General features: G+C 43.6%; 1 protein-coding gene across 1 annotated transcript in view; it reads right to left on the bottom strand.

Annotated features, from left to right (window-relative positions):
- Positions 1 to 10,032, bottom strand: part of EHD4 (EH domain containing 4) — an 84,921-nt gene extending 74,889 nt beyond the window's left edge. The window contains exon 1 of the mRNA XM_061157488.1: positions 9,664 to 10,032. Within this exon, the coding sequence (XP_061013471.1) occupies positions 9,664 to 9,896 (233 nt within the window). The 5' untranslated portion in view covers positions 9,897 to 10,032. The remainder of the gene's footprint in view (positions 1 to 9,663) is intronic.
- Between the last annotated feature and the right edge of the window lie 6,684 nt (positions 10,033 to 16,716).

Raw genomic sequence — 16,716 nt, 5'->3', positions numbered from 1 at the left:
GCACAAGCTTGTATCAAGATTGCAGGGAGAAATATCAATAACTTCAGATATGCAGGTGACACCACCCTTATGGCAGACAGTGAAGAAGAACTAAAGACCCTCTTGATGAAAGTGAAAGAGGAGAGTGAAAAAGTTGGCTTAAAGCTCAACATTCAGAAAACTAAGATCATGGCATCCAGCCCCATCACTTCATGGCAAATAGATGAGGAAACAGCAGCTGACTTTATTTTTGGGGGGCTCCAAAATCACTGAAGATGGTGATTGCACCCATGAAATTAAAAGACGCTTATTCCTTGGAAGGAAAGTTATGACCAACCTAGACAGCATATTAAAAAGCAGAGACATACTTTTGCCAACAAAGGTTCATCTAGTCAAGGCTATGGTTTTTCCAGTAGTCATGTATAGATATGAGAGTTGGACTATAAAGAAAGTTGAGGGTCGAAGAACTGATGCTTTTGAGAAGACTCTTAAGAGTCCTTTGGACTGCAAGGAGATCCAACCAGTTGATCTTAAAGGAAATCAGTCCTGAGTGCTCATTGGAAGGACTGATGTTGAACCTGAAACCCCAATACTTTGGCCACCTGATGCGCAGGACTGACTCATTGGAAAGGACCCTGATGCTGGGAGGGATTGGGGGCAGGAGGAGAAGGGGACGACAGAGGATGAGATGGTTGGATGGCATCACCGATTCAATGCACGTGAGTGTGAGTAAACTCTGGGAGTTGGTGATGGATAGGGAGGCCTGGCGCGCTGCTGTTCATGGGGTCGCAAAGAGTCGGACACAACTGAGCAACTGAACTGAACTGAAACTGAAGTTCATACAGCCACTTTGGAAAACAGTATGAAGGTTCCTCAGATAAATAAAAATAGAATTATCATATGATCCAGCAATTCTACTCCTGGGCATATACCTGGACAAAACTATAACTCAAAAAGATACACACACCCCTATGCTCATAGCAGCACTATTCATAATAGCCAAGATACGTTAACAACCTAAATGTCCATCGGCAGATGAATGGAGGAGAGGATGTGGTACGTATATAGAATGGAATACTACTCAGCCATAAAAATGAAATCATGCCATTTGCAGCAACATGGATGCAACTAGAGATGATCATACTAAGTCAAAGAAAGAAAAATACCATATGATATCATAAGTGGAATCTATAATACAACACAAATGAATCTATGTACAAAACAGAAACAGACTTGCAGACGTAGAGAAGAGACTTGTGGTTGCCAAGGGGGAAGGGGTTGGAGAAAGAATGGAGTGGGAGGTTGGGGTTAGCAGATGTAAGCTATTACATACGAAATGGATAAACAACAAGGTCCTACTGTATAGCACAGAGAACCATATTCAGTATCCTATGATAAACCATAATGGAAAGGAATATAAAAAGAATGTGTGCGTTATAACTGAATCACTTTGCTCTACAGCAGAAATTAACACAACACTGTAAACAAATTGTTTCAATTTAAAAAATGGGGAAAAATTAAAAACAACGTTCCAAGCTGTACAACAGAATATGATGTAGACATTAGCTATTTTTGAAGATGACTTAATAATATAAGAAACAGTTCATTATATCATCTTAAGTGAAAAACGCTGTTTATTAAATTGCATTTATTGCATAATCCCCAGTTTTATAATCATGACTTCTATGTCTTCATCTATGTCATCTGTTAAAAATGTGAACAGAGTTTGGACCACATGCCATGGAAGGTCCACCAGAGTGAGCCTCTCTTCAGGCTTGATGGTTCCAGTGTCATAGATTTCACCAACTGAACATTCATCCAGCAATAGTTCCCAAACATTTCTTGGGAGAGGCTGCCTAAAAATCATCATGAGAGGTAGTTTATAATAATAAAAACAGATTTTTTCAGTCTGACCCACAGAGGTTCCACTTCACAAGGTCTGGGGTGAGCCCCTGGAATCTGTTTCAGAAGGTCTTCTGGGGATTCTGACCCCCAGACAGATTCAGGACCCACAACTTTCTAGTTCAAAATTCTCCAAGGTTTTGAAATGTGTTTTGAATGTCGTTTAGAAGTAAGTGTCTAGATGTCACTTCTAATCCTCGGGGACTGCTGCCCTTTGTCAGGTAGATAATGTAATCAGTGGACAAGAGGCCAACAGACAGCATCGCCCAAGCAGGGACTGCTGCCGCCAACGCCACACTCAACCTGTCCTGCACCAGCCCCATCCCTCAGAACCCTTGCTCCAAGTCCTGCCTCCGCCTGGGCTTCTGAACCACCAGCTGCTCCCCCTCCACACACCCCTTCTATCAACTTCTGACTCTGGAGGATCATGATCATTAACCAAACCTCCAGAATGCCTGTGACCAGGGCATGGTTCCTTGCCTTCAGTGCCCAGCTGCTGAGAGTTTTCTATATTTGATGCTTCACCTCCCACTCATTCTTCAACCCACTGTCACCTGGCTTCCATCAGCACCACTTACTGACTCTTGTCAAGGTCACCCTGGCTTCTGATCGCTAATCCACTGGTTCTGTTTCTTCAAGGCAGCTGACGCTGCTGACCACTCCCTCTCTTTCCCTGGCTTTTGTGGGGACCACCTGCTGTTTCACCTGTCTAGCATCCATTTCCCCGTTTCAATAATTGTATTTTGAGGAGTCACCTCTCCCCACCATCAAGCCATGTGGTGTGGGGGCTGATCACCCCACTCCAGACACGGATACTCATTCCCCCCAGCTTGAGGGGCTGGCTCAAGGATGGGCAGATGGCCAAAGCCGATCCAATGAAACTCGAGCCAATGAAACTCAAACTTGAGACTTGTTGCTCAAACTATGGGGGGAGGGGTTCTCTTCTTTCCCACTGGGGTTGCTGAGTTGGCAGAACGTGAGTCTGGAATTGGAGAGGGTCTGCCTGCCCCATGAGTAAGTGCCTGAGAAGGAAGCCAATGTGAGAAGACAGCAGAGCTGAGAGACCAAGTCCTGGGACCATGGGGTCCCAGGCTGGGTCTGAAGCCAGCACACTCTGGTCCAATTAATTTCAAGAGAAAAAGTGTATCTTTTTACTTAAGGCTTTTTAAGTTGAGTTGCTGTCACTTGCAACCAAGAGAGTCCCAAGATGGCTCTGAACCACCATCTTTCCCTAGCATCACCTCCACCTCTGTGGTGATATTTTCCCCAGCACCTCCCCAAGGTCCTCTTCCTCTCATTCCAGACCCACATGTCCGACCTCTCTTGGACTCTACACCTGGGTGTCCACTTATGCACAGGCTTAAACCTAAACTTATAAGTATGCCCCTATTCTTCCTTGCCTCAGTGGACAGCTCCATCACCCACCTGGTTAACCAAACTTGGGCCTCACCATGGATACTTTCTCACTTTCACTTCCCTATCTCCTTGGGGCTGTGAATTTTTGCTCTTTCCGCAGGGTTTGGCTTCCAAGTTGTATCCCCAGATGCCTCTTCCAATCTCCAAACCCGCGTGAAGTGTCCCAGCCCACCCTATGCTTTGCGTCACAGCTCTTGTCACCCAGAGCCCTGAGGGCTCGATTCTTTTCCACAGTCTGTGATAGCTGGGCCCACCCCTGATATCAATACTATCTGAGGAAAGGAACACTAGGCTGTGTAGGTATGAGCTTACACTGTATACGGTAAATACAGTCTATACAGTGAAAATTAAATATTTCAGTATTTCAGAATGAACTGCAAAAGGCATGGTATCTGGCACAAAAGACTATGATTTTTGGGATCTAGCACTTGAATGAAGGTAAGAACCACCCAACTGGGCCCCCAGTACTTCCCTAAAGGAATTTTTCTTTTTTAATGGGTGAACCAGCCTGCCTTCTACTGAGTATCTTCACTTCTCTTTAATAGCTGAGTCTAGAGCTTATCAAAGGAACAGAGTAGAGCTTTGTCCTTAAGATCTATTTCTTCCCTTTTTAGAAAACCGGAACATTTGCCTGCTTCCAACTTTCTGATACTTTTCATATTCTTCATTATTTCTTACAAATCACAGAACACAGTTTTCTTTGAGCACAACTGCAAGCTCTTCCTACAAGGACCTCCCATCCATCTATCCATCTGGGTATTTCCTGGGTCTTGCCTGTGGCAGGCCCTAGAGAGCTCCTCGTTGTCTGGTTTGAGTCCCTCTCAAACACGCGTGGGCTCCCTTCTACCATCTCTGGAGCACTTTCTTTGAGAGAAAAGGAGGAAGCAAAATAATAGCTGAGTAGTTCTGCTTTTTGTTGACGTTCCAACAAGAGTCCCAGGCTTGAGCCTATCGCTTCCTGATTCTTTTTTCTTGTTCTGATCATACCTAAAAAGGCCTTTTTTTTTTTTTTTTTTTAACTGTCTGAGGCATTTTTTTAAAATTGTCTGAGGGGGCATATTGTCTCAGCCCCCTAACTTCAGCTTCTTAATGCTTTGTGCTATCCACCAACCTTGTTTTCATCCTTGTCCATGGAAACCCTGCCCCCCTTTTCCCTATTAATGCTATATTTAATATTTAAAGGTTTAAAACATAACTGCTTTATCAAGTATTTTATAGGAAAACATCACACCGTGATTTTACTAAACTGAGCATTATGAAGAATGAACGTTTATACACTGACAAGGATATACAAAGAAAAAAACAAATAGGAATTGCACGGTAGCTATTTGTACACTGCTTTTTCTCAGGTCTACTTGGTTCCTTTTGTCCTTGGTTTTCTTTTAGCTTATTTCCACTTTTTGTTTTTTGTTTTCTTTCTGGCATCCATTTTCATTTTAAATTATTGCACACAGATGCAGAAATTACTTGATGGGCACTAATTGTAGAATTTATGGAAATTAAATCATAGGATGCTTAATACTGAAAGACTGAATTGTTTCATGTTTTTATTGAGATATAATTCATATACCATAAAACTCACCCTTTTAAAGGGCACAATTCTGTGGTTTTTAGAATCCTCACAAAGTTGTACAACTAAATACCTCTATCTAATTTCAGAACATTTTTATCACCCAAAAAGGAAACCCTGTACCCATTAGAAGTCACTTTCTATTCTTCTTGCAATGTGGATATCCAATTGTCCCACTATCATTTGTTGAAAAGTATATTTCCCCCCACTGAATTGTCTTAGAACCTTGTAAAAACAAATTTATCAAACATGTATTGGCTTATTTCTGAATTCTCAATTCTATTCAATTGACTTATATGTCTCTCCTTATTGTCACACTAGTATCACACTGTCCTGTTTCCTGTAGCTTTGTGGTGAGTTTTGAAATCAGAAGTATGAGAAATTGAATATTGTTGTTTTTTCCCCCAAGATTGTTTTGGCTATTCTGGACCCCTTACAAATCCACATGAATTTTTAGGATCAGCTTGTCAGTTTCTACAAAGAAGGCAGTTGGGATTTTGCTAGGGATTACAGTGACTCTAAAGACCACTTGGAGTATTACTGCCATTCTAAAAATATTGACGGAGCTCCTCTAGTGGTCCAGTGGTTAAGAATCTGCCTGCCAATGCAGGGGACACAGGTTTGATTTCTGGTGCAGGAATATTCCACATGCTGTAGGGCAACTAAGCCCATACACCACAAATACTGAAGCTCATGAGCTCTAGAGTCCATGCCTCCAGACAAGAGGCCACTGCAGTGAGAATCCCTCGAACCATAACTAGAGAAAGCCCTTGAACAATATCAAAGACCCAGCACAGCCAATAAATAAATAAGTAAAAAATACACTGTCATTCAACCCATGAACATGGAATGTCTTTCCTTTTTTTAAAGTTTTTTAATTTCTTTCAAAGTTTTACAGTTTTGCATTACTTTTGTTAAATTTATTCCTAAAGTATTTTATTTTTTAAGGTGCTATTATAAATGGAATTGTTTTCTTAATTTCATTTTCAGATTGTTCATTGATAGTGAATAGAAATATAACTGATTTTGTATATTAATCATGTATCCTGACAGCTTAGTGAACTTGTTTTAAGAGTTCTTGAAGGCTTTTCCTAATCCTTAGGATTTTTTCTATATACAAGATCATGTTCTCTGTGAATAGAGATGTTTTTACTTCTTTCCAATCTACATGCCTTCTATCCATTTTTCTTGCCTTATTGCCTTATTCTCTACCCTTTAAAAACCTATAGTGACTTCCTTCTTTTTCCTCATTAGAATAATTTTTTTTTGAGAGAACAGGACAAGAGTGTAGGAAGGAGAAAGTGGAGCTCTTAAAAATCAGAAGTTGCAATTGTGTGGCTTGAATTGATTTTTGGTGAACCTCACATTCTCTCACGGGAAATGTCTTCCCTCAAAGCATCTGGACCCAGGGATTTTCTGGGGGAATCTCTGAAATCTGTTTTCCTCAGGTTTTGGACACAAGTCTGGCTGAGCCCAATATTCAGCCTTCATTGGCTGTTAAACAGTCTACCATGACTTGGCCACTTTTCCCATGCCCATCTCTTCTTCTCCTTTGGCCAATTCTTTCTTGCTGCCCAGAGGCAGAGCACCACCAGTTCCTCCCATTGCATCCTCAGTCTTCTGAGAAATAAAACTGTCAATGAGACAATAGACTGTTTTGCTTCCATCCCAAAAGGACTTTGACAAACATCTCCTGAAGTTCTGGGCCAGCTTTGTGACCCATGTGAGGAAAGTCTATTAAAACTCTCCTATCTCTCCTCTTCCTTGCACTTGGGCCCCTCATGGTCATCTTCCATAGCAAGCAGAGCTTCTTGACACTCAAGACTCTCCATCCACTCTATTTAGGAGGTTTTTTTTTTTTTTTTGGCCCATCTTCATGGCAAGCAGGATCTTAGTTCCCTCACCAGAGATCGAACCCACACCCCCTGTAGTGGAAGTGCACAGTCTTAACCACTGGACCACTAGGGAAGCCCCTAGGAGACCTTTTAATTAGAACACAGCACACACTTAAAATGCCTCACTCCTGGTGAAAGTCCTGGCTCACCGTGTTTCAATGGGGCTCTTAATTCTTCCCAGTTATGGGACAAAAGGAAGGAAGAGTAAGGTTTCATCAAAGGTGGAATGTATATCAAAGGCTTTGCTGAGTGACTTCACAAGGAGAGAAGTTTCCCTCCATATTAGTGTAGGCTCTGTGTAACCAGTGACCTCTGCAGGAAGCCAGGTGGATAAGAATCTCTGACTATGCAGACAGGTGCATCCTATAGCCAATTATGAGCTTCCAATGCTTACTGGCTAGAAACAAAACACCCAGGCACCAACCAGCCTCAGAGAACAGACAGCCACAGATGCAGGCAGGTTCCAGGATGGTCAGCACCTGGGTCAACACTTCCAGCTCCCAGTACAGTGTAGGACTCTAGAGGGCAGCTGCCCTTTGCTTGGGTCTTTCCTTCCAGAAGCTGAATCTTTTCCTCCTAGCCCCACTCTGAAATCAAACTCAGGTCTCTGGTGCCTCACCAACCTTCTGGTATACCCTGAGTTTCTTCCGCCCTCACAGGTCCACTTTTGTGTCTGGTGCCTAACAACCAAGTCACTTAGGCCAGGGAAGGTCTCAAGAGCAAGTGACTTCCTGATAGGATGACTCCTCTCTCACTGTGGTGTTGCACGTGGGGGCTCCAGGGCCTCCTGAGAAGTGGTTCATTTGGATGGAGTCATTGTTTAGTCGCTAAGTCGTGTCTGACTCTGCGACCCTATGGACTGTAACCTACCCAGCTCCTCTGTCCATGGGATTTCCCAGGTAAGAATACTGGAGTGACCCAGGGATTGAACCCGCGTCTTCTGCTTGGCAGGTGAATTCTTTACCACTGAGCCACCTGGGAAGTCCCTGGATAGAGTTACCAAATCCTTCAAACTATGCTGAGCTATTCCACAAAGTTCCCCCAAATGATGAAACAGAAAAACAGTAAGCTGAAAAAAAGATGGATACATGTTTCTGTGGGTTTGTTCTCCTTCCTTAGGTTTGCTTATTATCCAGGCTGTGGGAGCAGAGAGAGGACCAAATCATATTCAGGCTGACACAGTATTAACAGAGGCTCCCTAAGCACATAATAAAGCTCTCAAGGCAAGGACAGATGGGAGGAACTACCCAGGGTGCTCTGAACAGGCCATCACCAATGCTGAGACTATTTTAATTATAACAATGCTTACCTTCTTATCCTTCATCTGTATATTTCAAAAGGTCTACCTCCTACTCTTGTGCTACATAATGCTTCACAGCCCTATATACTTAAATTGGTTAGTATTACTGAGCCCTGAAGTGTGTTTTATAACATCTTTCAAGGTACAGTTTAAGTGATATTTCTAGGTTCATTTTGAGTGTCTTAGGTATTTAATACTATTTTCAGCTTACTAATAAGCACCAAATAAAGCAATTTAAAATTATTTTCTTCCATCCTCCTTTACATTCAACTTACTTTTGAGAACTATATTTCAATATAGTGTATCAGCTTTGCTGAATTAATTCATCATGTACCTGCAGGTTTGGATTGAACATATTTTCTGTAGTGACAACTACTCTATTTGTAGGAACTATTTAGGTCACTGGAACCCAGAAAAAGAGGCCACTACTTAATAGAAATGGCATGTATCCAAATATAGAAGCAGTTTTCTGAACACCTGTTGATCATCAATGATGAAGAAACTTAAGGATTTCCAAAACCCTGGCCCAAAACCTAAAATGATCACTTTGTTTCAATGGACACACAGTTTAAGCCAGGAAAACAAGTCTCCTAACCATAGAGAGTCTTAATATGCCAGCTGCTTTAAAAGTAAAATAGCCTCTTCAAAAAGCAATCTGTTACAATGTAAATTATTTCCCATTAAAAACCACTTCCGAGGGACCTATATGATTTGAATGTCAAGGCATCCACAGTAATTGTTTGCTTTTGGAGACGCGGCAAGCATGACAAATATTTTCAGTTGTCAAGGGTGACGGAGAAGGGAATGACCCACCTAAGAAATGGAAACTAACCAGTAGTAATATGACACTCCCCCTGAGCTCCACTGGGCGCTGGCTGGTTCGGCGGCTACACACAGCTAACTTCCTATGGCAGGATAAAGAGAGGCTGTGCACCAGCTGAATGAAGGCGGCCTCTCTGCCCCGTCCCCCTGAACCCAGTGTTGGGGGCGGGATGCAGGGCCGCAATGGGAGGGGGCGTGGGCAATACCGTCTACTGTTGCCATTCTTTCAGTAAGCAGTTATACGCCGGGCACTGTGCTAGGGCTTAACTTTCCAACTTGACTCAATAATCCATTCTGATACCCCACACTTTTGTCCCCATTTCCAGCCCTTGGTCTCACTCGCTCGTCAAGAAGGTGCTTATTATAGCCTTGCTTTTCCTCCCATCCCGGGGCTCCCAGGCTAGGGTGACAAGATAAAGCCAGCCAGAGGAGTGCCTTTCCAAACGCAAGGAAGGAGGGCTCGTAGTACGCAGAGAAGGGGCGGGGGGCCGTTCTGAGGACCCTCTAGGCCGCGTAGGGAGAGCCTGCCCTCACTTCGGCGGCCGGTCCCGGGGCGGGGCTTCAGACACCCGGGCACCGCGCTCGGACGGGGAACCTGAGGCCGCGCCGATGCCGGAGAAAGCGGCAGAGAGGGGATTCCTCGAAGGAGAAGGGGGCGCTGCAGGAAGCCGGCGGGAGGCTGGTGACAACAGGCGCGCACGTGGGGAGGAGGACCGCCTCCACCTAGGTGACGGGGACAGGTGGGCAGGCAGGAGGGCGGAGGGGGCGGGGAGGGTTACCTGATGAAGGTGGTCTTGCCGGTGCTGTACTGGCCCACCAGCAGGATCATGGGCTTGTTCTCAAAGTCGGCGTCCTCCAGCGCTGGCGAGTGGAACTCGTGGAAGCGATACGCCTCTTCCAGCGGCAGCACCTTGCGCTGGTAGAGCGAGCGCAGGCCACCCGTCACCGTCTGCACCGGGTCCGCGCCCGTGCCTCCGCGCCCGCCCGCCTGCCGCCCTAACCAGCTGAACATCCTGCCGCCGGCCCGCTCGTCTGTGCCCCGCGTTCGCCCTCTCAGTGCCGGTCCCGAGCTCCGACCCCACTCCGGGCTCGACCCTCCCCAGTTGGCACTGAGCAGCCCCAACAGCCCTCGCCGCCGCCCGAGCTGGCCCCGCCTCGCGCCATCTCAGCCAGTCTCCGGCCTCCACGTCACGGGAGTGTGTTCATTATTCAGAAGGGCTCTCTCAAGTCCTTTCTCATTGGACCGCTGCCGGCGCGAGTGGAGGCGCCAGCCAATGGAGACAAGCGTCTTAATGAATTATTGATGACGGAGTCTTTCTGGAGGACTGGGCGAAGAAGAGGGTGTTTCTCCAACTTGCCAGTGCAGACCGGCGAACCGAGCGGCGGGGTGTGGTTGGTAGCCCGCGCCCCACCTTTAGCCAGGTGGCGTAGATTTCCGGGCAAATCTGAGCTGGCAAAGAAACACACACCCGCGCGCCACTGGAAGCTGCTTAGTCTCCTGGGATGTTTTTTTCATCCCAGCCCTACGATGCTGGGGACAAAAGTTAAAAAGGTTAACAGGCGGGTTCTTTCTACCTACTGGCAGCTTATTATTACTCTGACTTTATCTGTGACGAAACCCTGACTCAAGGACGTAATTGACCAAATTTGAAGTTGGGATGGTAGACTTCAGTCTACTTGGGTAAATGTTTCTCCAGGCTGCCTCCACTTACTTCTGGATCGAGTGAAGGCTTTTTGCCCTTAGTTTAATTCATGTGATTTTCTGTAAATTTGAAGGTTTAGTTATCCTCATTATTACAACCTCATTGCCACATATTGACATAAAAAGAGTTACTGTTAGCCTGTAACAGTGTCTTTTTCAGATGATGAGAATACATCATTGGAGAAGACTCTAGAGAGTCCCTTGGACTGCAAGGAGATCAAACCAGTCAGTCCTAAAGGAGATCAGTCCTGGGTGTTCATTGGAAGGACTGATGTTGAAGCTGAAACTCCAATACTTTGGCCACCTCATGTGAAGAGTTGACTCATTGGAAAAGACCCTGATGCTGGGAGGGATTGGGGGCAGGAGGAGAAGGGGACGACAGAGGAGATGGTTGGATGGCATCACCGACTCAGTGGACCTGAGTTTGAGCAAGCTTGGGGAGTTGGATGGACAGGGAAGCCTGGCGTGCTGCAGTCCATAGGGTTGCAAAGAGTCAGATGCTACTGAGTGACTGAACTGAACTGAACTGAAGGATGCATCTAAACTGAGATAGGGAGAAATAATCAGCCATCACTTTCGGTGTCCTACATTACAGTTTTAGAACGTCTCAATGGTTTCAGTGCAAGAGAAGCAATATTGTAACAAAGTCAATGAAGACTTTTGAAACAGTCCACATTAAAAAAAAATCCATAAGCCAAAGTAAAGGTCAAAAGATAAATAGGGTAAAATATTAAAGACATATTATATAATATATATTTAATTAAGGAATTAAAACCTTAAAAATCTATATGAAATTATTAAGAAAGAAAATACTCAATTAGACCAATGAGCAAAGGACATAGACAACTAGAAAAACTAATATAGTTGGCCAATAAACTAAATGATGCTGATCTCCATTAACAATCAAATAAATTTAAAATGAACAGGTAACATTAAGAATTACAGACTTCTTTTTCTAAGATGATGTCTAATGTTAGCCAGGGTGTAGGAAAAGGTACCTTCTCATACATTGCTGGAGATGGTATAAATTGGCACTTTTCTGGAGTCCATACTTACCAAAAATCTTGAAAATGCACATTCAAGACTTCTGCTTCTCAACATCAAACTTAAGATGAAATGACTGTGTGTGCTTTCCTTCTAAGATCAGAAACGGGGCAAAGATGTCTGCTTTTACCACTTCTATTTAACATCCTGTGCTGTGCCTGTGCTTAGCTGCTCTGTCTTGTCTCACTCTGCAACTCTATGGACTGCAGCCCTCCAGGCTCCTCTGTCCATGCGGCTTCTCCAGGCAAGAATACTGTAATGGATTATCAGACCCTCTCCTCCAGGGGATCTTCCCAACCCAGGGGTTGAACCCAGGTCTCCTGCATTTCGGGCAGATTCTTTACCAGCTGAGCTACCAGGGAAGCCCATTTAGCATCCTACTAAGATTCTAGTCAGTACAATAAGGCAAGTAAAAGAAAAGGTATCTAGATGGGATAGGAAAAAGTAAAACCATCTTTATTTGCAGAAAATATGACCATCTATTTAGAAAATTCTAAGGAATCTACCAAAAAAGCTGGGGCTTCCCTTGTGGCTCAGCTAGTAAAGAATCCGCCAGCAATGCAGGAGACCTGGGTTCGATCCCTGGGTTGGGAAAATTCCCTGGAGAAGGGAAAGGCTACCCACTCCAGTATTCTGGCCTGGAGAATTCCACAGACTGTATAGTCCATGGGGTCGCAAACAGTTGGATACAACAGACTTTCACACACTTACTTCACCAAAAAAGCTAGTAGAACTAATGAGTTTAGCAGGATTGCTAGGTATAAGACAAAAACCTCTATTTTTATACACTAGCAATGAATAATTGGACAATGAAGTAAAAAATCAATATAATTTGCAATGTATTAAATATATTAAATACTTAGGGGTAAATCTGATTAAAATATACAAGGTCTATACACGGATAGCTACAGAGCATTTCTGAGAGAAACAAAGAAGGTCTAAATAAATGGAAATATATACTTGTGGGTATGTATATATGCTTGTGGATCAGAAGACTCAATATTAAGATGTCAATTTTCTTCAAACTTATAAACATATTCAGTTCAATCCTAGCATGTTTTTATTTTTGTTAATTGACAAGTTGATTCTAAATTCACATGTCAATGCAAAGAATCTAAAATAGCCAGAACAATTTGGAAAAAAAAAAAAGTTGGAACACTTACACTATCTAATTTCAAAACTCATTGTAAAGATACAGAAATCAAGGCAACATGATATTGGTATAAAGATAGACTAATATATCAAAAGAACAAATAGAGTCTAAAAATAGACCCACACATACTGGTTAATTGCCTTTTGACACAGTGCAAATGCAATTCAATGGATAAGGAAAGTCTTTTCAACTAATAATGCTAGTTGGACATCCATATGTGAAAAGATGAACTTTGATCTATACCTTCCACCATATGTAAAAGTGATCTCAAAATGATTATAAATGTAGATGTAAAGAACAAAACAAAGCAGAAAACCTTTGTGAACTTGTGTAGGAAAAGGTTTCTTAGATGATACTAAAAGAATGATCCATAAAAGAAAAAAATTGATAAATTAGATGATCAAAATTAAGAACTCCTGACCTTTGATAGATATGTAAACAAAATGAAAAGAAATCACAGACTAGGAGACTATATTTTCAGATATCTGATAAGGACTTGTATCCAAAACATATAAAGACTTCTTAAAGCTTAATATTAAGAAAACAGGGAGTTCCCTGGCAGTCCAGTGGTTAGGACTTGAGCTTTCACTGCCATGGCCTGGGTTCAGTCTCTGGTTGGAGAACTAAGATCCTGCAAGCTATGTGACATGGCCAAAAAAAAAGTGACTTAAAAAAAAAACAAAAACAAACCACACCAAGATACCATTATACATCTATTAGAATGTCTGAATCATACCAGTTGTTGGTAAGGATGTGGAACAACTAGAACTCTCATGCATTGTCAGTGGAATGTAAGCTAGTAACAATCACTTTGGAAATAGTTTGGCAGTTTCTTAAAAAGTGAAGCATGCACCTACCACATGACCCAGCAGGGGAGGAGCAAAGGGAAGGATACAAAGGGCATGAGAAGGCTTGTTGGGGTGAAGGGTTTACTCATTACCTTGACTGTTGTGATGGTTCACAGTAGTACACCTCTGCTGAAACTCATCAAACTGTGTACTTTAATTATGCACAGTCTATGATATGTCAATTATACCTTTCCTAATTGTTAGAAATGCTCACACTTCTCAGGAATTTTATCCTGAAGGAATAATGAATATAAAGCTCTATCTAAGGAATGTCTAACAGTGTATCATTGTAACAGTGAAAAGCTGTGACTAGTTGTTCTCCCATGAAAAGACTAGTTAAGCAGATGATGGGTTCCTATGTAGTCTCTGAAAATCGTGTTATATGAGAAGAGTATTAATCACCTGAGAAAATGCTCAGAATATATTTTTAAGTGGAAAAAAGCAGATGACAGAAATGAATCCATGCAATTGCTATGGAAAACAGTATGGCAGTTCTTCCAACAAAGATAGAACTAACCATAGTATCTACCAATCCTATTTCTGGGTATATATCCAAAAGAATTGAAGGTAGGGTCTCTAGGAAATATTTGCACATTCATGTTCATAGCAGCTCCACTCACAATAGTCAAGAGGTTAAAGCAACCTAAGTGTTGATTGATAGATGAATGGATAAACATTTAAACAAAATGTGTATATATACATACAATGAAATGTTATTCAGCCTTAAAAAAGGAAAGAAATCCTGTCACTTGCCACAATCTGGATGAAACCTGAAAACATTATGCTACATGATGTATGCTCCAAATCCTTTATCCTTTCTGCTGCCTAGAATGCGGGTAGAGATGCAACAGCCATATTGGACCAGAAGGAAAACTTGAGGATGGCAGAAGCAACAGCTGAAAGGAGCCTGGGTTCCTGATTAGAAATAGAGATCTTTTAGATCTTTAGATCTTTAAGCCTCTTTAGATTGTGTAGCAAAAGCAATGTTAACTGATACAGAATTTGAATACATGAATCAAGAACTCAGGACATTACTTTGGCTAGAAATAAAGGTTTGAGAGTTTTCAAAATAGAAGCAGTAGTAGAAATTCTGGGTGTGGATGAGATTGCTTTAAGGAGGGTATAGTGATAAGGGGGCAGAACTGAGGAGAGAGCCTCAAGTAATAGCAGCACTTAAAGGAGAGAGGGGAGGGGATGCCAGGGAAGGGATCTGAAAGTGGGAATAAATCCAGGACAGAAGGTGTCCAGCACATTAGGCCCCTCTCCTCGAGGGCTGGGTTGGCAGTCCCTGATGTGTGCCCCTTGTGTACACAGCTCATATGGAACTTCCTCTGCGTAGTGCAAGCCCGTGTTTCCGTGTAGGCCTCCTGTGTGGGACCAGAAGGAAGCTCCTTGAAGTGCGGGGTCAATTGTTCATCCTTTTTATTGTCCCCCAGTGCCTACAGCAGTGACTGGCACGTTGTTGGGAAGGCAATAAATATTTGCAAGCGGAACTGAACTGAACTGCTGTTGGCAAGGAAGTCTCGGGAAGGGAGGGTTTCAGGAAGGAGTGAGTGGTCTGCAGGGCCAAATGTGGAGAACAATCGAGTAAGATAAGGCCTGTAAAGAGCCGGTGCCTTTTGGCTCAGCGTATCTGGCAGTTATCTGACGACATTGGTGACCTTGGGGAGAAGTGTTTTCATGGGGACAGAGGGGCAGAAAGCATCTGTGGGGCAGGGTGCCTGGGCTGCATGGCAGTGTGGAATAATGGCTGCTCTTGGGAAGACTGGGGGAGAGAGGAGTTTTATTTAATTTTTCTATTAAATCGAATTGCAGCTACTGAGACCATGTGACTAGAACCCGTGCGCTGCAACAAGAGAAGCCCCCACAGCGAGAAGCCCACGCACCACAACTAGAGAAAAGCCGAGCACATCAATGAAGACCCAGTGCACCCAAAAATAAAATAAAATTTAAAAAAATGTGTTCTAGGTGGAGAGCAGGGAACCTTAGGAGAGAGCCTCCTTGTCCTCCCCAGGACCCTAGGCCCTCACCCTTCTCGGAGCTGATGACACAGGTCCTTATCCTTTGTGTGGTCCTTAGCTCCAGCTCTATGACATCGCCAGCATTGTTTCAGAAGCTAAGTCACTATTTAACTTCTCACATCTGTTGACAACATAAAAAAGCATCAACTATGTTTTCATGTTTTCTCCTGAACCCAAATCTAAGTTTCTAGGAAGCAGAGGCTGCTCGTGGATCGTAGTGTATGGGGTAGGTGCTTGGCTGATACTGGCTGCCCTTCTTTCCTCTCCATCAGTGCTTCATGAAAACCATCTGAGCTTCAAACAGCACATATCAGCAAGGGCTGGTTCTCCGCTGGCCACTGACACAGCTTCATAACAACAGAGGGGCACCCCACCACAAGAAAGGAGGGACCCCTGAAAGTAGGAGGGCTCGCATGGCTTTCTCACGCCTCTGGCAGCACATGCGGGAAGCCCAGGCAGGGATGAGGGCAGGAGTTATGCATAGATTGCAGCATCATGAATGAAAAGCCAGTGAGTTGACAGCATTCACCCACAAGGCCAGTTTATTCCAGGTTCAAATAACACAATGATTTTATAAACCTTGTTTTACATATTTTGATGAATCCAAGGCAGGGCTGCCTTCACCTTACAATAAACACACAGGTCTTTTGATAAACACAGGTTTTCTGGCTCACTCTGATAATTTGAGGAGAACCTGTCTTGGCAGATGGAAAGAAAAGACGGCGGAGTGGAGGCAGCTGGCTGCTCTGGTGGAGGCGAGGCTGGGGTCCCAAGTCAGCAGGACCAGGTCCAGTTTATCAAGGGCTCGAGGGAGGTGATGGACTCATGCTTTCCGGCTTATGGGAGAGTACAGCTGAATTCACTTCTCTCAGAATTCAGTATGCATAAGTATCACCTGGAGGCAGGGGAGAGGAGGTGAAAAATCTTCCTAAAATGTAGATTCTGAGTCAGTATGGCTGGGGTGTGGCCTGAGACTCTGCATTTCTAATCGGACCCCCTTGAGTAGCAAGGATATAAATCAGAGGACGATTCTGGTAAATTTTGGCACCTGTCACCACGCATCT

The sequence above is a fragment of the Dama dama genome, chromosome 12 (genome assembly GCF_033118175.1).
Source record: "Dama dama isolate Ldn47 chromosome 12, ASM3311817v1, whole genome shotgun sequence".
NCBI lineage: Eukaryota > Metazoa > Chordata > Mammalia > Artiodactyla > Cervidae > Dama > Dama dama.
This window is presented reverse-complemented; position numbering and strand designations above follow the sequence as displayed.